The sequence below is a fragment of the Delphinus delphis genome, chromosome 5 (genome assembly GCF_949987515.2).
Source record: "Delphinus delphis chromosome 5, mDelDel1.2, whole genome shotgun sequence".
Lineage (NCBI taxonomy): Eukaryota > Metazoa > Chordata > Mammalia > Artiodactyla > Delphinidae > Delphinus > Delphinus delphis.
The window spans coordinates 77,383,847-77,408,041 of record NC_082687.1 but is presented as its reverse complement, the minus strand read 5'-3'; the positions used below and the strand labels follow the sequence as shown (position 1 = coordinate 77,408,041).

Sequence of the window (24,195 nt, the reverse complement as noted above, 5' to 3'; positions counted from 1 at the left end):
TCCCTTATTTTCTGAGATTACTGCTTTCACTGTGCCTTGGGCCTCTGTGTATTGCTTAGTTTCACTCAAACTATGTGACACATTTTTAAATATATATGTTAAAATATTGTTATGCCATATTTGGGTTGTTTTAGTGTCATATTTGTGAGGGTCCTTTTCCTCAATATTACCAGAACTAAGCCCAGCATTGTTATCTTTTATAGTTTACTCCTTTTTCCTAAAGTGTATTGAGGTGTAGCAATAATACAGTTAGTGAATTCCTACTGGGAACTTTTAAGAGTATTTGGATAAACTGGTGATATATTTTTTTTAACTTAAGCCTTTATTTCTTTATTTTTGGCTGAGTTGGGTCTTCATTGCTCCACATGGGCTTTCTCTGGTTGCTGTGAGCGGGGACTCCTCTTCATTGCGATGCACGGGCTTCTCATTGCAGTGGCTTCTCTTGTTGCAGAGCACAGGCTCTAGGTGCACGGGCTCAGTAGTTGTGGCACACAGACTCTAGAGCGTAGGCTCCGTAGTTGTGGCGCACAGGCTTAGTTGCTCCGCGGCATGTGGGATATTCCCGGACCAGGGCTCGAACCCATGTCCCCTGCATTGGCAGGTGGATTCTTAACCTCTGCACCACCAGGGAAACCCTAAACTGGTGATATTTTTTAAATTACATTTTAACTATGGTTTTCCCTAAACCTTTGAAAACTATCTTGAAAATTTAATCATTTTAAGAACTACAATGATCATGATCAAGATCATGATGGTTGTAGCTACTTTACTATAAATCTTTCAGTGCTAAAAATTCTCATAATAAAAGGTGCTTTAGTCTTTGATTCCCCAAATTGTTTGATAGAATAATTGCAACATTTATTGAGTATTTACCACATGCCAGGTGGTGTTGAAAGACTCCATCTAATCTTCACAACAACCTCATAAGCTTGATACTAGTAATTTTGATTCCACATGACAAATGAAAAAAAAAAAGACATCTTTTAATTTGCCTGAAATGACACAGCTAGCAGGTGAAGAGCTGGGATTCAGACACGGGGAGTTTGGTTCTAGAACCACAGTTAGTCCCTCTACTGTCTTTTCTGTTTGATACCAGTTGGTGTACTTAACAGATCAGGTAATGAGCAAGATTGACCAAAGTGTGCTTTAAAACTTCATTTCAATAATGGTACTGAAAAAATAATTGCAAAATATGCTGGGGTTTTGATAGGGACTGTGTTGGATCTGCAGTTTTTCTATTTCATTTTTGGATTGTTTGTTGTGAGTATAGAGAAATACTGTTGATTTGTATAGTCTATCCAGCCACCTTGTTGAAATCGTTTATAGCCATTGTATTTTTCCTCTGGATTCCTCAGGGTTTCCTACATACAAGACCTTGTCAACTGAGAATATTTTTTTCCTTTTCAGTCTAGATGCCTTTATTTTTAATTTTTTCTTCACTGCACTGACTACAGCCTCCAGTAAAATGTTGACTGTAAGTGATAATGTGTTCCTGACCATAGGTGGAAAATATTCAGTCTTAAGCCATGAAACATGGTGCTAATTGTAGGGTTTTGTGTAAGTGCCCTTTATCAGGGCAAAGAAATTACTTTCTGTTCCCTGTGGCTGAATGGGTATTAGATTTTGGCAAAAGTTTTTCTGCATCTGTGGAGTGATCATATGGTCATGCCCTGTATTAATGTGGCATATTCCACGTTAAACTAACCTATCATTCTTGTACTATATCCCCTTTGGTGACAGTGTATATATTGCTGGGGGCAGTTTGCTAGTATCTTGCTAAGAGTTTTTGCCTCAGTGTTCATGAGGGATATATATTGGTCTGCAGTTTTTGTTTTGTGTTTTTTTCTTTTGACGTTATTGTCTCATTTGGGGTTTAGGATAATATAGACTTAAAGAATGAGTTGAAGTGTTCCTTCTACTCTTTTCTGAAAGTGGAAGGGATTATTTCTTTAACTATTGATATATCAGTTAAATACTCTTGGGTGGTGATTTTCTTTGGGGAGATTTTTAATAACTAATTGAAATTTTTTAACTTGTTGTAGATCTCTTCAGATTTTCTTTTCCTTGAGTCACTTTCAATAATTTCTGTTTCTAGAATTTGTACATTTCACCCACATTTTCTGATTTATTAGAAATAAAGTTATTGTTCACTTTGAACTATTGTTCAAAGTTAAAATATATCCTTATATATATATTTTTAACTTCTGTAGCATCAGTATGCTACATGGCATTTCATTCCTAATTATAATAATTATGTATGAGGAAGTCCTTGCCGCCCATGAATTCACAAGTCTAATGGGGGAGAGAGACTAAAAATAAATAAATTAAAAATATTATATTTATAATAAAGTAAAATACATGATGTTATATAGGGGTGAACAAAGTGCTATGGGGTGACCAGGGCATGCCTGTCTCTGTCTCGTAAGCATTCACAAACTGTGCTGCCTTTGATTGGGACTCAGGAGGGTCTGAGTCTGCCAAGCAAAGGGGATGCAGTAGATAGGGGGATTCTGGGTGTGGAAAGCAGTATGTGTAAAGACAAGGCTCGGGTTCAAGTAATGTCTGAAAAATACCCTGGAGGGTGCATGATAAAGAGCAGTAGAAGATAGAACTTAGGTCGAAGATACATTTACACCTGCTGAATATTCTGGCCTCCGTCCTCTGGGCCACCAGATGCCAGCCAAGGCCTTTAATGATCAAATTAGTTTTCACTTTTGTTTTGTCTTAGAATTTATCTCCGGCAGCTCTGTGGAGCTTAAGACTGCAATGAGAAGGGACAGGTAACAGGTCAGTCAAATAGGACTCTAAGGGCAGAGAGATGGTGGGTACAAAAATAGAGAGTAGACAGAAAAGCATAGCCAAATTCAAAAGAAGATTATGATAAAATTGACAGGATGTGGTGATATGGAAATAATGAATGGTGAGGGTGATGGTTGGGCACAGAGGACTTGGAGGGCATGGAGAGGAGGTAGCCTCTGGGAAGCTGCCAGACAGGAAATCAACCCCAACAAAAACAAAAGTCAGATAAGATGTCCAGATGAATCATTGGCTAAGGGGCCAGGTAAAGAGGGAAAATCCAGGCAAGAGCAAACCTACAGAGACTCGGGAACCCAGGCTGGAATGACAGCTGTAGGTGGATCCTAAATAAGTTTTGTGAGCTGCCAGGAGGGAAATGACTTAATCTAACATCCGTGCTCTGAAGGTTGGGTGAGGTGGGGCAGTAAGAAGTTCCAGTCCAACATGGTCATTTTGGCACTCTTATTTTCAATAAAAGCTTGGAATTAATCTAAATCCTGCTTGAAGTAGGATAAAGATATTGACTGATAATTCTGTGCCAGCTAATGTTCTTCCTGCAGGTAACTCAGATACTACACGGAGACCGTCATTAATTCTGAAATCATAGAGGAATTATTTAGAAAGCAACTCTTTAAAAACCTCTTGAGTGCTACCGGAGTGTTAATGCATCTTTTCAAAGCATTCAGGAGCTGGACAGATACAAATGGATGCAGTGACTATGAAGAATAAATGATGACATACCTCGTCTTCTACGCTTTTGTAAGAGGTCCCTTTTTATGTGTGACATTCTGTGACTTAATTTTTCCTATCCATGACATTCTAGTGTTTTTTAATTGCCAACCATCAGGATGTGCTGTCAGTATGAATCAGGTTTTTTGTATAATTAAGCCAGCTTATCTGTCACCCAGCATAATTAATCCATTTTATTTTAATTACTTTTCCATTTCCAATCATCCTATATTAATACAAATATAGGAAAATCTGAGTCGCTTTTGTAATATAAGTAATAATAAAGAATGCCTGTCATACACTTCCCTCACATTTTTAGAAACATTTAACATAATTTGATAAAATATTAGTATTTTGCCAGAAACACAGAAACCATGAAAGACATCAGTATTTCAGTTCATTCACTTACTTCATGAAGTCTACTTTCTAAACCCAATCATGTATTTCCCAGAATTTCACAGTCTTGATTCCCTGTCCAACCAATGGCATATTGTAATGTAGGAAGCCTTTCTGTTTCTGGAGGTAATTGCAGAGATGCATTGCCTGTCAGCTCATTTTTATCCCTCGTGCCTGTGTGGGTTTTTTCATATACTCCTTCCTTAATTGAGCATGACTCTAGTCACTGGGGATGCAGCAGCGAAAGAGACAGAAGAAGGTTCTGAGCCCCATTGAGCTAACCCGGCAGTGGGGGAGACACATAGTAAACAGAAAATTATCACCAATAGTGATGAGTAATGTGCAAAGAATTTGAAGAAGGTTGTGTGATAGAGAGGGGTCTGTAGCTGGAGGGCTCAGAGAAGGTCTCTCTGAGGAGGTGGCATTAAAGCTGACACTTGAATGACAGGAGATGACATGAAATGATCATGGGACTAAGCATTCCAGGAGGAAGTCATGGCTAGAGCAGAGGTCACCAGTGAGAATATAACCCAGGAATCAAATGAACGCCAGCGCTGCTTGAGTGACATGAACAGGGCAAGTGGTAAGAAATGAGCTTAGAGAAGGAGAGAACATTCAAGGTAAAGAGTGGGGATTTCATTCCAAGTTCTATGAAGAGCTGCTGGAGGATTTTAAACAAGAGAGTGATGTGATCGGATTTATGTTTTTACATAAATCTGGCTGCTCTGTGGAGAATGGATTGACGGAGCCAAGTATGGAAACAGCGAGATAGGGTCCAGGTGAGAGATGAGTTTGGCTTGTACCAGAGGTGCAGAGAAGTAGATTCATTCAGGATTTATTTAGAGATGGATGGAGCAAGAGAACTTATTGATGGGTTGGCTGTTGAAGGGTGTATTATAGAAAGGGAAAAATTTGTCACGGATAACTGAGATTTTTGTTTGTTTCATAAATATTAGGACTTCAGCATCCCTTAACCATTCTGGGAAGCTCTTGCATTTGTCATTTTCAAAAATTGATTCTTCGCACAGTTGCATATTTTCCATGGTTAGAGCAGGCTATGACATTCTGCTCTATAAATTCAAATCCAGGTTCTCCAACTTAGTGGTCACATGACCTCAGGTATGTCTCTTAACCCCTTTATATTTGTTTCCTCTTATTTTAAAAATGGACTGATTTTCGTAGGGTTTTTGACAGAAGTGACTAAGAAAATACACATAGAAAAACTTAGCACACTACTAGTCTACAGTAAGCACTCAGTAAACGTTAGTAATTAGATATTGCATTTCTGTCTTAGCCTCCTTACTGTGACATATTCAGTAATAAGAGTTATAATATTTTTTAGAAGCAAATTTCTGCTCATTTCATAATTTTTTTCATGTATTATTTGAATACTATTTTTTTAGAATATCTTACCAATAATTGTTGTTTAATATATTCCCAAATTCCACATCTGGTAGTATCTCTTCATTTTTAAAGTGACTTTTTATTATTTGGGTCTTAAAAGTCGGTAGCCTTTTAGAGAGATTGAATATCATCAGCTTTACTTGGAAGATAGTGTTTTCAGCCCTTACAGTGGGGTGAGGGAGGATGGGCACCTGATCCCAAGATTATATAAATCATGTGGAAGCTTAATCCGCTGCTTCCACCAGTGCCGTATGGCATATGGGCACTGCTCAGGTGTACCCTCCTCAACACGGTCCTCCTGCTTTCCCTTTGGACTTAGGTCCATGTTGGATCTATGGGGGAAAAAGACCCTACTTGTTTGGGTCACAGGGTAATCTCGAAGACCTTGTATTGAATCTTTGGTTCCCATGTAGACACTGGTGCCTGTCACTCTGTCAAGCTGCCGCTGCATCTCAGACTCTTGGGATTGGTTGTTTGCCTCTCAAAACAGGCTTGAGAACAGTAGGAAAGTAGAGTAGGTCAACACGGCATATGGTTGAGTTTGCACGGACAGATGTGCTTGAGAATAACAAGGACAGTCTTTTAAATTGGTTCCTGAGTTATAAATGTGGTATGCAGATGTTTCATGGTTATGGCTGGGATTGAGGTACATTTAGCAAATGGTCCTTTTCATGAGATAACACATTAACCTAATTTTTTAAGCTCTGATTCTTATCATTCTGTGAAGTTAGCTGGGCGAGGACCATTCTCTTTGCTGTAAGCATCTTACAGCGTCATCACTGATGTAGAGCACCGTCCAGCACAAGTGGCTGTAGAATCCCTTTCTGTGCAGAACATTCAACATTAAATACATACATATGTTATGGTTCTCCTGGTTTCGGGTGCTCTGTTTCTTCTCGTATTTTTTAATGACACGGATAATTTTTAAATATTTTATTTCGAAGCTTTTACACACTGTGGCCCATGTAAAACGATCCCCTCTCTGATATAACAGGTCCCTAAGCCCAGGGTGGGAGACGCTAATGTTGAACCATTGGCCGGTGGAATCCGCTAGTTTTAGACGATGACTCCTACAATTAGTTGCTCCTGACTATTGTGCTGATTGCACAGATGCTGTACTGAATCTTGTAAAAGTAACATTGTTTCTAAATACTGTAGGGAATGATAGAGTCTGGATGTTTTTGGAAATCAGTAATCAGTGTGTGTGTGTGTTTTGAAATATTTACACCCAATGGAGCTACACCTGATAGCCTTACAATTTTTCCTTCTGCCTCTTTGAAAGACAATGTGGTTGTAGCTATTTAAGAGCGCCATGTGAGGGTCTACATGGGTATAAAGAATGAGCTGTGAATTCTCAGCTCTGCCAGCACCCACAGAACTTACCCAGGGCTCCCATTCGCCCTGTGTGCATGGTAAACGTCTCAGCTCCCCTGCTCTGTTAAGAGCAAGTCTTCTCCAGCAGACTAATATCCCATCATTTCACGATGCAGCACCCTAGCTTGATTAATGTTAATGTTGATTTGTAAGATTTTTTTTTCCAGAAATGTGTACTATGTGGCCATAACTCACTTTCTGTTTGTTTGCTTTTCTACCACAGACACGGGAGCAGAAAGACAGGCACTGAGAGAAAACGTGTATCCTAAATTAAGAGAATTCTGCAGAGAAAACTATGGATTAGAATTTCAGGTAACGCTGATATTAGTTTCATTTTTAATTATGTCAGCTAAATAACTAACGTTTGTTTCTTGTCACAGTTTGGGTGTTATAAAATATGTTTTAAGCCCCGAAATATTTCATTTCTTTAAGCGTGGGTGAAAAGAAACACTGGAAAATGGAAGTAAAATATTTAGTCATTTTTGATGTTTTGCACTTTTATGCTCTGCTTCTTGGACCCTACCCGGTATTGGCTCATCTTTTTCTTGGAATTATGTTTATTTGCTTTTCTGCTAACCTCCACTAATGTCAAAACGGGCAGGGTTGCTGAGCACCTGCCTTTAAGCTGGCATCTCTAGAAATGTTTTGCATCAAAATATTGGGACCAACTCTCTCCCGACTATTTCTTTTTAGCAGCTTGGTCAATCCTTGCCTTCTGTCCTACCTTTTAGTTTTTATTTGCATTGAAGAATGTCCTTTTTCCCAAGCATTTTGGGAATTTACCATTTACCAAAAAAACAAAACAAAACAAAAACAAACCATCAGCCTTTCAAGAAACAGTAACTGTGCATGTCATTGCTAAAATTCATAAACATCCTGGCATTTGTAGACACTATTGATGAGGCCACCTAATAGAAAAGTACTAGAGGACATTGGGCATATCTTAGACATCCAAAAAAAATTTTTAAGTGAATGGCTCCTGCAACTATAGATAGCGTTATTTAGTCAGAATTCATCACCTTCATTTGCAATGGACATCTTAACTCTACAGTGCTGTCCTAACTACATGTTTACATTGTTAAGTAAGGACTATGGACTAGAGGTTTGTGGTGTAAGAGTGCAAAATGTGTCTTTTTTTTTTTTTTTTTTTTTTTTTAGTCTTTGGGTTGGGAGAGTTTTTTTGGGTTTTTTATTTTATTTCTTGTACAGCAAGTTCTTATTAGTTATCCATTTTATACATATTAGTGTATATATGTCAATCCCAATCTCCCAATTCATCACACCACCACCCCGCCCCGCCCCCACCGAAAATGTGTCATTGTTAATGGAAGAAAATTTCACCCCTCATTTGTTTCCTTCTGAATACAGTTGACCCTCAAGCAATGCAGGGGTTAGGGGTGCTGACCCTCTGAGTAGTTGAAAATACACGTATAACTTTACAGTCAGCCCTCTGTATCCACGGTCCCTCCATATCCGAGGATTCAACCAACCATGGATCATTTCATACTGTAGTATTTACTACTGAAAAAATCCACACGAGTGGATCCACACGGTTCAAACCTGTGTTATTCAAGGGTTGACTGTAAATATTTAGTCTTGGTATACTTCCTAGTGCCTTCTAATAGGATGTATAAAATAAGAGTTTCAAAATGGCTTTGATCTCAATGCATAGTGTCTGTTAGCAGCAAGCCATTGTGACACACATATTGAATAGTTACTCATAAGTCACTGTTTACTTGAAAAATCATCAACCTAAATTCCTTGTTGTGAAGTCAGCACCACCTTCTCTGAGGAATCTCGTTCTACTGATAACAAAGTCTCAACTGTTAAAAATTCTGATATGTCAAGATTCCCAAAGACTTAGACATTCCTTGGGGACTCAGTTACCGTAAAGAAATGTATCCAAGCCTATTAATCCCATCTTTGAGTTTATTTGGGTTTGCATCACTTTTCTCAGTAGAAGAAGGCTGAGCTACAGAACAGCCTCCATAAAATATGGAATTGATTAGGATTAGCTGAGGGGAAAAAAGGAAAACTATATTTTCTAAATTTTAAGTAGGTACAGGAGAAAACAGATAAAGCCAAAGGAAAACTGTAGAAGGCAAGCTGCATAGAAGAAATTGATGGCAAGGATCATTCCAGGCAGGTGTATTGAATCAGTCAGTGAGATACTGGACAGCAGAGTTAAGAGCACTGGGTAAAGCATGACATGGAATTGAGCCCCAGCTCTTGACTGTGAGTGACTTAACCCACCTGCTGGTCCTTTAGTGTCTAAAATGGGGGAGGTGACAGCTTACACATCTGAGGTTGTGTTTAGAATACAATATGCAAGCTTGCATTTGCTTCCCACCTTCCAAAGTAGGTTGGTTATAGAGCTCCCTGAGGCTGTGTTTACTGGAAAGACGGTCCTCTTTTCTCAGCTGCAGCAAAATGTGCCAGAAGCTTCACAAAAAAACGAATTTAGCCGTACAGTGTTCTGGATTCCATCTTTGTACATTGGACTCAGGAGAAACGCATTTCCTAGAGTTACTCAAACATACCAGTCTATTTCCTGCTTTCTTGCCTTTGCTGTTCTTACCACCTACAATGCTTTTCCATCTGCTTCTTCCCCTGCTTCACCTCCTAAGTCCTGCTCATTCCTAGGACTCTTCCTGTCTGGTCTTAAGTCATGCCCCTCTTCTCCTTGCCCACTTCTCTGCAGCTGTGTGTCCTCCAATTGGTCCCTTGAACACTTCAAGCCCATTCCATTTCAGGAATTTTCCCTGGCTGTCTCTCTAGAGGAATGCTCACCCCCTCATCTTTTCATGGGTGCTTACTCACTGTCCTTCAAGTCTCCTCTGAAATGTCACTTCCTAGAGTTGCTTCCCTCATGACCCAATCTAAAGTAACCCCCTAGGTGCGCTGTCTTTTACATCATCCTATTTTAGTTATTTGCATAGCATGTGTCAGTGTTGGATATTTTTCTTGTTTACTCATGCATTGGATTGTTTCTTGTCTTTCTTCCAAGATTGTAAGTTCCACGGGAACAGGGGCTTGTCTGCCTTTATGACAGCTACATCCTAGAATAGTGCCTGGCACGTAGTAAAACTCCGTAAGAATGTTGAATGAATGAAGTCTCAGCCCAAACATTACTTAAAGAATTGTTCTCTGATCCCCTCATTCCTCCCAGGTTATACCACATACCCTGCTCCCCTAAAGTCCTGTGCATAACCCCCAATCATTGATCCAGTTCATTTAAGAAGTGTTTATTGACCATTGACCACATGCCAGTTGACATTCCACGTGCTGGAAATACAGGGGAAAAAAACCATCACACCCTCTTCTCCTGGAGCCTCCAAAATTGTTGAGAGAGGCAGACAATAAATGGTAAATTCCAGTGGGAATAGATGCATTTTACTGAGTAAATGTTTTAAGAAAAGTAAAACACGATAAAGGGAGGTAGGGAATGCCAGGTAGTCAGAGAAGGACTGAGTAATAAGACAGCCTTTGAGCAGAGATCTGCAGAGGTGATGGAGCAAATCATGCAGATGTTTTGGGAGGAGAATTCCAGACAGAGGCAACCAGGAAAAGGGTCTGGGGTGGGAAAGTGTTTAGAATATTCTAGGCACAGTAAAGAAGCCAAGTGGGGATGGAGTAGAATGGAGTAATGAGTAAGATAAATGATGGTAGGAGATGACATCAAAGGAAGATCATACCTTATGGACTGAGAGTAAGGACTCAGAATGTTCCTGAGTAAGAAGCGAAAGAGTGACGGGATTTATGTTTAAGAGGTTCGCGCAAGCTTTGTGAGGGGACTGGAGTGGGGGTGGGGAGAGATGGCAGAAGCAGTAAGGCAGCGCAAGTAAGAAATGATCGTGGTGCGGACTAGAATGAGCAGCAAAGATAAGGAGATATCTGACTAGGTACGTTTTTCATCACCTGTCTATAACGTCTAAAAATTCTCAGGACTGGAACTGTCTTATTCAACTTATCCCAGTGATTGGCCTACTATGTGCCAGGTACTTGACTGTTTATTTAAATCTCTGTTGAACTAAGTTGATAGACTGCAGAGTTACACTTCAAGCAAGGCCATGTACTTTTTTCTCTGTGCTTGTTTGGCAGACTGTTTTCTAGTATTTCCTTTATTTTTTCATTTAAACTAAGAGTTTTAATGAAAATGCACCAGCCTGTCTGATTTATGTGAACTTCAACTAATTCCATGTGTAATATACATAGTTGACTGCTTGGAGATGGGAACATTAAATGGAAAGAATGTCAAGCCTACTCAGAGCAGAAAACACACATGGCTCAGAGAAAGACAAGGGGTTTAAATAAGATGTTATTTGATTTGCCAGTGTTCAGTGAGGGCCCTTGACTATGGAGAAGAGGATCAAAAGGAAGAACAGGGGAATAAATTGGGAAAAATAAAGACAGATTGGGGTAAAAGCAGGTGGTGCAGGAGCCAATAAATAAAGGGCTTGTAATTATCTGCAAGCCCTGCTTTCAGATGTTTCCTCTCCATTCTTATTGCTGAGACCCTGATCTAACCTTAATTGGTTCAAAAAATTAGATGAAGGGACTTCCCTGGTGGTGCAGTAGTTAAGAATCCACCTGCCAATGCAGGGAACACAGGTTCGAGCCCTGGTCTGGGAAGATCCCACATGCCGCAGAGCAACTAAGCCCATGTGCCACAACTACTGAGCCTGCGTGCCACAACTACTGAGCCTGTGTGCCACAACTACTGAAGCCCGCACACCTAAAGCCCATGCTCCCCAGCAAGAGAAGCTACCGCAATGAGAAGCCTGCACACCGCAACAAAGAGTAGCCCCCACTCACCGCAACTAGAGAAAGCCCATGCAGAGCAACGAAAACCCAAGGCAGCCAAAAATAAATAAATTTTTTTAAAGCCATTAAAAACAAATGATGAACGAAGAGGATCTTAACTGATCTTGTTCTGTGCTTACCCACAGTAGGTTGCAAGTCGTGGAGGAAGAGACTAGTCCTCACTTATTATTTTTTTTAATTTATTTTATTTTTGGCTGCATTGGGTCTTTGGTGCTGCGCGCGGGCTTTCTCTAGTTGCGGCGAACAGGGGCCACTATTCGTTGCGGTGCGTGGGCTTCTCATCGCGGTGGCTTCCCTTGTTGTGGAGCACAGGCTCTAGAGTGCAGGCTCAGCAGTTGTGGCACACGGGCCCAGTTGCTCCACGGCACGCGGGATCCTCCCAGTCCAGGGCTCGAACCCATGTGCCCTGCATTGGCAAGTGGATTCTTAGCCACTGTGCCACCAGGGAAGCCCCTCCTCGCTTATTTTTAAGTCTCCGGGGCCTGGAAGAGTGCTTGATATTTACTGGGTTTAGTAAAAGTAGCAAGCAGAGCTGCCTACACCATCATCCTACTTGAGTTCTTCTATACATCACCAGAGTAACCTTACTTAAATGTCAGGTTGTCATTTCCTTTGCTTAAAACCTTATAATGGCTCCCTGCTGCCTATGGGGTCCCTCTTTAATGTGATCCCAGCTGTCTCCCCAACTTCATCTGCCATTTTTCCCAACATAAACACTCCATGCCAGTTTGGCCATCCTCAGCCTATCCTTGGAGCATGTCTTGCTGATCACTCATTCTTGACTTGAAAATCTCATTCGCTGTACCTATTGCACTTCTCCTCTCTTATCAGAAATACCCTTTCTCCTCTACCACCTACCCTTCAAACTCCAGCCCAAGTTCTTGCTTTCTAAGAAGTCTTTTCTGACTCCCAACTATTCCCCCTCTACTCCCTGAACCCTTATAATCTGCCCCACCCTGCCCCCACAGGTACCCTGAGCAGGAGTAGACCTGATTGGGGCAGGGACCTCTAACGGGGGTACTTGATTGATTTGGGCGCTTAGCCACTGCTCCATTTTGAAAACAGTTTCATTTCAGTCCAGCCACTCAACTTAGTTTCATTCCTTAAGAATACCTTCTGATAGCAAACATTTTTAGTGGGCATCTAGTATTCCTCTCACATCACTTAGTCACCAAAGTAAATAACCCTGTTCCTTTTTCTTCACCTTTAACATCCAATAAATCCCAAAGACCTGTGGATTCTACCTCCTAAATATTTCTCCAGTGTATCCCCGCTGTTCAAGTCTCTATTACTGTCATCTTGACTATTGCAGTAGATATGCTGCGGGCCTGTTTACCTTCATCTTGTCCTTCTCCTCCCCAGCCTCAACCCTTCCAGCCACCTGGACCACCTTGTCCACCCTCCACCATATTTCTGCAGTGGTATCTCTGAAATACATATCTGACTCTTTCATCCACAAGATACATTCTGCATGTCTTAGCCTGGCATACGAGTTTCTCTTTTCCACCCCTATCCACTGAGGTCTTGTCTGTCCCCTCCCACACAGGTAGCCTGTTTTATCTTTTCTAATCTGCATTCAGTTCCCCAAACAAGTTCTTTTTTTTCCCCTGAGTCTTCAGACCCACTGTGCCCTCTGTTCGGGTTGCCCTTAAATTGTCCCCCATGCCAATGACTAGAAAATTTTCTACTCATCCTTTAAGAAACAGTGAATTTCCTTCTTCAGGATTCCATAGTGCTTTATTTCTAGTCTTTAATAGCATCTGTCATATTGTTTTAATTACTTTTAAAATGCCTTTCCCCCTAACTGGAAGCTCATCAAAGTCAGAAGTCATATTATTTATATCTTTTTATCACCAGTCCTTTTTAGAGTACCTGGTTCATATTATATACATAATAAATGTTAATTAAAGTGAATTTATTAAATGAATAAGACCCAGAAGCTGAGAGTCTAGACCACTGCTGTGCGAAAGAAGTATAATGGGAATCACAGATGCAAGCCACAAATGCAATTAGATTTTCTAACTACGTTTTGAAAAGTAAAAGGAAGCAGAAAAAAAAATTTAAGAACATATTTAAGCCATTTTATATCCAAAATATCATTTCAACACATAGTCAACATAAAAATTATTAGTTATTTTATATTATTTTTTTTGTACGAAGTCTTCAAAGTCCAGTGTATATTTTACACTCACAACACATCCCAGTTCAGACTGGCCACATTTTGGGTGCTCAATAGTCAAATGCTCCCATGCTGGACTGTGAAGTTCTAGATGGGAGTGGTCAGGGTGAGGCCATTCTAACAGGGATGAGAGCCTGACTGCCCAGTAACAGGTGTCCTGATGCAAGTGATGGAGAGACTTAATTAGAGGAGCTTCCGGAGTGAATGGAAATTCATTTGTACCTGTTAAAAAAAAAATCCAGATAATGATTAAGAAAATAATTTTTCACTAGTCAAATTAGTAACTTTTCCTTTTATTTGATCACTTTTGGACATTGCATTAGTAGGGTGTGTCAACTAAAAAGAAAAAAAACCACACACACACAGTGTAGAATCTATGAGTCAAGTTTTTTGGTGTCTTACTGAGTACTATAGCCTGGGAGACAGCCTTGCAGAGAGCTCTGAGAAACTGTTCTGAGAGTTAAGGAGGAGGTCAGTACACATGTGATTTTGGCAAAAGGGGAACGTGCAACAGAGCACACATCTCGGTAGAAGGTTGCTACTAGTCACAAGGAACTGGTATGTTAGTTAATGGTTTTAGTGCTTTTCTAAGTATGGGAAGATGCAAGAATCCAGGTTCATAAATATTTTCTCCTGAAAATATCTAACTATCTGAAGGCCTGTTCTGCCCAGTTTCCCAGAGCACGGAGTGCCTCCTTCCTGATCTCGGCCCTGAACTCCTTTCAGGGTAATGTTGAAGGTCATACTGCAACATGGCTGCAGTGGCTAGTAATTAATTCTTGTAGAGCCAGATGGTGAGCAACGTTGTTTAGTTGCCAGGTGCATAATATGAAATAGTTAATGCAGTGCTCAAAAGCACTGTGGGGGCTTCCCTGGTAGCACAGTGGTTGAGAGTCTGCCTGCCGATGCAGGGGACACGGGTTTGTGCCCTGGTCTGGAAATATCCCACATGCCGCGGAGCGGCTGGGCCCGTGAGCCATGGCCGCTGAGCCTGTGCGTCTGCAGCCTGTGCTCCGCAACAGGAGAGGCCACAACAGTGAGAGGCCCGCGAACCGCAAAAAAAAAAAAGCACTGTGGAATTGGGGCTGAGTAACGATATGAGGCAGTAGACTAAAACTTATGGTCAAGCAGTTCATTTACCTGCTGTCTGAAGACTTAAAACTTTATTTGAAATCAAAAGGGGAAGGTGATGGAAACCTTACTTCCCAATATTAGATGAACAGTCCTTGTCTTGATGGGTGCCATTTGTTACCTTTTGCAGCTATGCTAAAGATAGCTTTTAAAAAAATTCCCCCATAAGCCCTTGCAATTAAATATAACAACTTGGTCTCAAAGCAGGAACTCCTATGCCGACCCAGCCCTTTTCCTTCTCTCTGGCAGGCAAGTGTTGAGTCCCTAGGTGTGTAGGGAAGTGTGAGTGAAACCTGCAGCTGCAGCCAGCAGGAAGATCTTGCCAAACCTGCTCTCTGCCTCACAATGCCATTGTGGTGCCACCTGAAGGCACCAGAGAGGAAGATGCTCATCCTTGGTGAAGGTACCTCCGGAGGCCCCTGTGGTCTAGAATTTGTCCTTCTCTTCTTTGCTTGACATTCCATCTCTTCATGTTTCCTTTGGCAGCACAGGTCCAGACCTGTCCACCTGTTTTTTTCATCCCTAGACCCCCAAGTAGGTGTCATCTTCTGAAGCTGGTGCCTGTGCGTGAGTGAGCCCCATATCAGCATCTCCAGCCCTCACCAGAGTTACATGAAGATAGTTGTTTTTGGAATGTTAAAATATCTAAAATGGAACCCATCCTTCTTCCTTTTCCCAATTTCTCAGTTGCTACTATTCCCCAGTCTTCCAGACTTTAAAACTGTGGCTTATAGTTCATTCTTCATCCTTTACAACCTAGATCCAAATTGCACTGTTCCCCGTTGATTCACCTGCCACAGTGCTTCCTGGAAATTGGCCTGGTCTTCCAGTTTCACAAGGCTCTGTCTTTACTCAGGCTTCTGTTTCTTTCTTTTTTTCTTTTTAATATCTTTATTGGAGTATAATTGCTTTACAATGATGTGTTAGCTTCTGCTTTATAACAAAGTGAACCAGCCATACATATACATACGTTCCCATATCTCCTCCCTCTTGCGTCTCCCTCCCTCCGACCCTCCCTATCCCACCCCACTAGGTGGTCACAAAGCACCGAGCCTATCTCCCTGTGCCATGCGGCTGCTTCCCACTAGCTATCCACTCCACGTTTGGTAGTGCACTTATGTCCATGACACTCCCTCACCTCGTCACAGCCTACACCTCCCCCTCTCCAGATCCTCAAGTCCACTCTCTAGTAGGTATATGTCTTTATTCCCGTCTTACCCCTAGGTTCTTCATGACATTTTTTTTTCTTAAACTCCATATATATGTGTTAGCATACGGTATTTGTCTTTCTCTTTCTGACTTACTTCACTCTGTATGACAGACTCTAGGTCCATCCACCTCACTACAGATAACTCAATTTCATTTCTTTTTATGGCTGAGTAATATTCCATTGTATATATGTGCCACATCTTCTTTATCCATTCATGTTGATGGACACTTCGGTTGCTTCCATGTCCTGGCTATTGTAAATAGAGCTGCAATGAACATTTTGGTACATGACTCTTTTTGAATTATGGTTTTCTCAGGGTATATGCCCAGTAGTGTGATTGTGGGGTCATATGGTAGTTCTATTTGTAGTTTTTTAAGGAATCTCCATACTGTTCTCCATAGTGGCTGTACCAATTCACATTCCCACCAGCAGTGCAAGAGTGTTCCCTTTTCTCCACACCCTCTCCAGCATTTATTGTTTCTAGATTTTTTGATGATGGCCATTCTGACTGGTGTGAGATGATATCTCATTGTAGTTTTGATTTGCATTTCTCTAATGATCAATGATGTTGAGCATTCTTTCATGTGATTGTTGGCAATCTGTATATCTTCTTTGGAGAAATGTCTATTTAAGTCTTCTGCCCATTTTTGGATTGGGTTGTTCATTTATTTGTTATTGAGCTACATGAACTGCTTGTAAATTTTAGAGATTAATCCTTTGTCAGTTGCTTCATTTGCAAATATTTTCTCCCATTCTGAGGGTTGTCTTTTGGTCTTGTTTATGGTTTCCTTTGCTGTGCAAAAACTTTTAAGTTTCATTGGGTCCCATTTGTATTTGTTTTTATTTCCATTTCTCTAGGAGGTGGGTCAAAAAGGATCTTGCTATGACTTATGTCATAGAGTGTTCTGCCTATGTTTTCCTCTAAGAGTTTGATAGTTTCTGGCCTTACATTTAGGTCTTTAATCCATTTTGAGCTTATTTTTGTGTATGGTATTAGGGAGTGATCTAATCTCATACTTTTACATGTACCTGTCCAGTTTTCCCAGCACCACTTATTGAAGAGGCTGTCCTTTCTCCACTGTACATTCCTGTCACCTTTTTCAAAGATAACGTGACCATATGTGCATGGGTTCATCTCTGGGCTTTCTATCCTGTACCATTGATCTATATTTCTGTTTTTGTGCCAGTACCATACTGTCTTGATGACTGTAGCTTTGTAGTATAGTCTGAAGTCAGGGAGCCTGATTCCTCCAGCTCCATTTTTCATTCTCAAGATTTCTTTGGCCATTTGGGGTCTTTTGTGTTTCCAAAAAATTGTGAAATTTTTTGTTCTAGTTCTGTGAAAAATGCCAGTGGTAGTTTGATAGGGATTGCATTGAATCTATAGATTGCTTTGGGTAGTAGAGTCATTTTCACAATATTGATTCTTCCAATCCAAGAACATGGTATATCTCTCCATCTATTTGTATCATCTTTAATTTCTTTCATCAGTGTCTTATAATTTTCTGCATACAGGTCTTTTGTCTCCTTAGGTAGGTTTATTCCTAGATATTTTATTCTTTTTGTTGCAATGGTAAATGGAAGTGTTTTCTTGATTTCATTATCAGATTTTTCATCATTAGTGTATAGGAATGCCAGAGATTTCTGAGCATTAATTTTGTATCCTGCTACTTTACCAAATTCATTGATTAGCTCTAGTGGTTTTCTGGTAGCATTTTTAGGATTCTCTATGTATAGTATCATGTCATCTGCAAACAGTGACAGCTTTACTTCTTCTTTTCTGATTTGGATTCCTTTTATTTCCTTTTCTTCTCTGATTGCTGTGGCTAAAACTTCCAAAACTATGTTGAATAAGAGTGGTGAGAGTGGGCAACCTTGTCTTGTTCCTGATCTTAGTGGAAATGCTTTCGGTTTTTCACCATTGAGGACAATGTTGGCTGTGGGTTTGTCATATATGGCCTTTCTTACATTGAGGAAAGTTCCCCCTATGCCTACTTTCTGCAGGGTTTTTATCATAAATGGATGTTGAATTTTGTCAAAAGCTTTCTCTGCCTCTATTGAGATGATCATATGGTTTTTCTCCTTCAATTTGTTAATAAGGTGTATCACGTTGATTGATTTGCGTATATTGAAGAATCCTTGTATTCTTGGAATAAACCCCACTTGATCATGGTGTATGATCCTTTTCATGTGCTGTTGGATTCTGTTTGCTAGTATTTTGTTGAGGATTTTTGCATCTATGTTCATCAGTGATATTGGCCTGTAGTTTTCTTTCTTTGTGACATCTTTGTCTGGTTTTGGTATCAGGGTGATGGTGGCTTCGTAGAATGAGTTTGGGAGTGTTCCTCCCTCTGCTATATTTTGGAAGAGTTTGAGAAGGATAGGAGTTAGCTCTTCTCTAAATGTTTGATAGAATTCGCCTGTGAAGCCATCTGGTCCTGGGCTTTTGTTTGTTGGAAGATTTTTAATCACAGTTTCAATTTCAGTGCTTGTGATTGGTCTGTTCATATTTTCTATTTCTTCCTGGTTCAGTCTTGGCAGGTTGTGCATTTCTAAGAATTTGTCCATTTCTTCCAGGTTGCCCATTTTATTGGCATAGAGTTGCTTGTAGTAATCTCTCATGATCTTTTTGTATTTCTTCAGTGTCAGTTGTTACTTCTCCTTTTTCATTTCTAATTCTATTGATTTGAGTCTTCTCCCTTTTATCTTGATGAGTCTGGCTAATAGTTTATCAATTTTGTTTACCTTCTCAAAAAACCAGCTTTTAGTTTTATTGATCTTTGCTATCATTTCCTTCATTTCTTTTTCATTTATCTCTGATCTGATCTTTATGAATTCTTTCCTTCTGCTAACTTTGGGGTTTTTTTTGTTCTTCTTTCTCTAATTGCTTTAGGTGCAAGGTTAGGTTGTTTATTTGAGATGTTTCCTGTTTCTTAAGGTAGGATTGTATTGCTATAAACTTCCCTCTTACAACTGCTTTTGCTGCATACCATAGGTTTTGGGTCGTCGTGTCTCCATTGTCATTTGTTTCTAGGTATTTTTTGATTTCCTCTTTGATTTCTTCAGTGATCACTTTGTTATTAAGTAGTGTATTGTTTAGCCTCCATGTGTTTGTATTTTTTACAGATCTTTTCCTGTAATTGATATCTAGTCTCATAGCGTTGTGGTCGGAAAAGATAGTTGATACAATTTCAATTTTCTTAAATTTACCAAGACTTGATTTGTGACCCAAGATATGATCTATCCTGGAGAATGTTCCATGAGCACTTGAGAAAAATGTGTATGCTGTTGTCTATGGGTGGAGTGTCCTATAAATATCAATTAAGTCCATCTTGTTTAATGTATCATTTAAAGCTTGGGTTTCCTTATTTATTTTCATTTTGGATGATCTGTCCATTCGTGAAAGTGGGTTGTTAAAGTCCCCTACTATGAATGTGTTCCTGTCAATTTCCCCTTTTATGGCTGTTAGCATTTGCTTTATGTATTGAGGTGCTCCTATGTTGGGTGCATAAATATTTACAATTGTTATATCTTCTTCTTGGATTGATCCGTTGATCATTATGTAGTGTCCTTCTTTGTCTCTTCTAATAGTCTTTATTTTAAAGTCTATTTTGTCTGATATGAGAATTGCTACTCCAGCTTGCTTTTGATTTCCATTTGCATGGAATATCTTTTTCCATCCCCTCACTTTCAGTCTGTATGTGTCCCTAGGTCTGAAGTGGGTCTCTTGTAGACAGCATATATATGGGTCTTGTTTTTGTATCCATTCAGCCAGTCTGTGTCTTTTGGTGGGAGCATTTAATCCATTTACATTTAAGGTAATTATCAATATGTATGTTCCTATTCCCATTTTCTTAATTGTTTTGGGTTTGTTATTGTAGGTCTTTTCCTTCTCTTGTGTTTCTTGCCTAGAGAAGTTCCTTTAGCATTTGTTATAAAGCTGATTTGGTGGTGCTGAACTCTCTCAGCTTCTCCTTGTCTGTAAAGGTTTTAATTTCTCCATCAAATCTGAATGAGATCCTTGCTGGGTAGAGTAATCTTGGTTGTAGGTTTTTCTCCTTCATCACTTTCAATATGTCCTGCCAGTCCCTTCTGGCTTGCAGAGTTTCTGCTGAAAGATCAGCTGTTAACCTTATGGGGATGCCCTTGTGTGTTATTTGTTGTTTTTCCCTTGCTGCTTTTAATATGTTTTCTTTGTATTTAATTTTTGACACTTTGATTAATATGTGTCTTGGCATGTTTCTCCTTGGATTTATCTTGTATGGGACTCTCTGTGCTTCCTGGATTTGATTAACTATTTCCTTTCCCATATTAGGGAAGCTTTCAACTATAATCTCTTCAAATATTTTCTCAGTCCCTTTCTCTTTCTCTTCTTCTTCTGGGATCCCTATAATTCGAATGTTGGTGTGTTTAATGTTGTCCCAGAGGTCTCTGAGACTGTCTTCAGTTCTTTTCATTCTTTTTGCTTTATTCTGCCAGGCTTCTGTTTCTTGATAGCTGAATGATTATGGCAACATCTTCTTGATCTTTCCTTACCCTGGGTGTTTTTGTGTTCTGGTCCAGACTGTACATAGCACAGCAGCTGCTCAAATAATCTTTAAACCGTCTTTACCAGATCATTCTTTCTAAGGTGCATTTTTTTCACCCTTTTACGTCTCAGAAATCAGGATTCATCGTACAAACAAATGGTGTGTCATGGTGTAATTGGCAGTGCATTTCTTTTTTAGTGGAATGTACAATATTAGAGCAGCCTACTACTGATGATATATTCAATTCAGTAAAATGCAGCACATTATGTAATTTATGGGGTACAGTGGAAACAGCATAAGTTTTTCTGTTAGAAAGACTAGGATTCAAATTCTGGGTCTGCAAATTTACCAGTCCTGTGACTGTGGGCAAATTGCTTGATTTCCCTGACAGGCAGTTGACCCCTCTGTAAAGTGAATGGGGTAGTACTTATCTTCCAGGATTGTTACAAGAATTCAATGAGATGATGCAACATGCCTGGCACTTGGAAGGCGCTTAACCAATGTTCATTTCTTTTTTTCACGTTTAAGTCTTTCTCCTGAACAAGAACCTAGTGTAATGAAATTATTCATATGCATTTTTCTTTTGCTTTTTTGAGTACAGTAAGAGACCTTTGATCAAGGCATCTGTCTGTCTGAGGGGTGTTTCGTGTCTGGTGCAGAAGGAATTTAAATGGGAAGAATATTCAAGAAATATTGTCATGCACACAAGAAAGGATTATGTAGCAAGACAAAAACCTTGGAGGTCACACTATCAGCTTGTGAGGAGATTTCTCTAAATTCCTTAAATCACATCTTTAACATATCATCTAGCACTAGCGCTCTGACCCTGGAGATCTAATATGTAGAGAAGACGGCCCAGCTCGTCAGTAAGGCAGAGCCAGGACCTACCCAATGTGGTCTCTAGGAAAATGGTGGAAGGAGACAGAGAGGGGCAGAGTTCGGGAGATCTGCTTCCCCATCCTCCTTCTCCGAGTTCTGCTTCAGAAAAGGGGAGGTGGGTTAGATGAGCGAGAACAGGTGGGTGCATGTGTAACATTAAGGGCAGCTTACCTCTGCTCTCTATTTAGGACTCTGGAAAGAGATGGCCTTACAACAATCATCCCCCTGCCCCTACCTCTGCCAACAGACCTGGGTGTGGCCACATCATGGCCATGGCAGCAAGAGACCATGAAGTTTCACTTCCAAAGCTGCCCTCAATTACTGTGTGTCACATATGCTGAATTAAGGGCCACTGTTAGTCCCCATGACAGGGAGAGGTGACCACACAAAAGGGCTAGGGTGGAAAAACTGGATGGAGCGTGGGCCCAAGGCCTGGGACTTCTCAGCCCCAGGAGGGGAGGGTGGCCCTGATTGCTGCAGAGCAACACCAGGCTCTGACCAGGCTGAGAAGGAGAGGCCAATCCATGGGTTACAACTGCCCCAAGCACAGCCATGCTGCCAGCAACCAGGCGGGCAGTGGGCATCACCTGGGGACTGTGCCCTAGAAATCCATTTTTCCCCTTCAGGATATGAGGTCACCCAGGCATCATGTCAGGAAAAGAAGGAAGCTTTTGAAAGAGTCGGCAGCTTGATTCAAGAGAGAAAAAGTACTTAATAAAGAGTCCTTGGAAACATGAGTTCAAACTAAGGTTGAAACTGGATAGAACAGAAGCTCATTTTACCCTGATAGCCAGAGGATAGAGACTTAGGCAGGAGACCCAAACCATTTTAGACAAAATAAAAAAACTACATTCTCTATGTATATCCAAGTTGTAGGTCAGGTGAAATTATGTGAGTCTTATATTAGCCTGACCTTACTAATAATTACTGACTAATAATTCCTTAGTCTCACACTGAAGGTCCATCGTCAGTTGTGTCCTCCTGCTTTTCTTCCACTGCATCTTCACCACCGCCCTCCTGTTCTACTGAACCCAGTCTCCTTCTCTATATTCATTTTTTCCTCCTGACTGTCTGCCTGCTCAGGAATCTCAGAATGCATTTTGCCTCCTGAGTTGCCAAAATACATCATTGGCTTTATAATTGATAGGATATGTTGTGATGCCCTTGGTCTTTTCTCCACATTGTCAACTAATCACTCCTTTTCCATTGCCTATTAATCAAATGTGTGCCTCTTTCTAAAATGAAATGCATCTCCCCTCATTGAATCACATCATTTCACTCAGGCCAGCACTTCAATTTGTCTAGCTCGCTTTGCATTTTGATTCTGTCCATCAAAGCCTGGACAGACCTTACCAAGTTCCTATTCTGTAAAAAGTCTTAAAAGCATGTTACATCATCCTGCTCCCATCCATGAGCCCATTTATAAAAAGGGGAAAGGAAGATTAATAGAGAAGATAAAAGGGAAGGAAATCATTATGTCATCATTGACCTTCCTTGCTCCAGTTGAATTGTAAATATTGGCTCAACATTTCTGCAGTGTGGAATGGCTCTTCTAGAATTCTCAGGCCTGACTTCCCAAGCCAGTATTTTTGTTCCTCCTTTACTTTGTGCACATAGGCAATTTTATATAGAGCTGTGGCATTGTGGCAAACTCCAAAATTTACTGGAGGAGCTATACTTTGCTGAACATTTAATTCCGCTAAATTGTGGCTATCAATTATGCCAACTCTGGAAATCACCCAAGAGGATTAGTCCCTCAATAAACAGAATGAGTGATCCCTATTTGCAGGTGACATTTAAGTATCCCAGTCAGGTCCAGTCACTGTGAAGTCTTTCTCAGATTCTGAACACAAGGTAGCTATTTCTTCCCATCCTCATTTTCTATTTCTTGTAGGATGGAGAGGAGACCTTATAACAAGTCTTTGCACAAAGAACATTCACTTAAGAGGTCCGCTTTGTCAGTAATTAGTTATAAACCATTGGAAAAGTAACTTAAGCCCAGTTTTCTTATCTATTAAGCAGAGTGTTTCTTCAGCCTGATCTTGTTTCCTCTCAGCTCCCAAAATGATGATGCTTTGACCTCATCTCTATATGGCAGGCCGTGTCACATTTCTGTCTTTGCAGTTCTGTCCTCTTACCCTCTCTGAAGAACAGTCTCCTATGCATGTATCCTTCAGGTCCAGACTCCTGTCTTACTTCCTCACTGATGTCTACCCCAAATCCCCAGGGCAGGTTAAGGTGCTTGGTCCCATGGGCTTCACTCATTTATTCACAGACATTTATTGAGCCTCTGCTCTGCAGAGGCCAGGTTGTGGGTGCAGTGGATACCTTAGTGTTGAAAACAAACATAATCCCTGTCCTCAGAGTTTACAGTCTCAGAGAATACAGTCATCACAACAGTGACCATGGTGGTGCTTACTGCAGAGGAAATACAGGGACCTCTGGGCATGCGTGATGGGGATGGGGGGCGGGCCTCGTCGAACCTAGAGGCATCAGGAAGGCCTGCTGAGGAACTGATGTCTATGCTGAATGCTGAACGATGGGTAGATGGCCAGGTTAAACAGAAGAGTATTTCAGGCAGAAGGAACATATTTTCATAAGCAAATTTGGGAAGGAATTTTAGCATTAGGTAGTACTCACTGCCTGCCAGGCACTTTTTCTAAGTGCAGTATATACATTAACCTGTTTAATCTTTGCTACGAGCCTAGGAGGTAAATTCTATCTTCTACATTTTACTAGATAAG

At 40.5% G+C, this 24,195-nt stretch overlaps 1 protein-coding gene across 1 annotated transcript in view; it reads left to right on the top strand.

Moving 5' to 3' along the window:
• Positions 1-24,195, top strand: part of NWD2 (NACHT and WD repeat domain containing 2) — a 204,399-nt gene that overhangs the window by 71,333 nt on the left and 108,871 nt on the right. Inside the window, exon 2 of the mRNA XM_060011765.1 lies at positions 6,923-7,011. Coding sequence (XP_059867748.1) covers positions 6,923-7,011 — 89 coding nt within the window. The remainder of the gene's footprint in view (positions 1-6,922; positions 7,012-24,195) is intronic.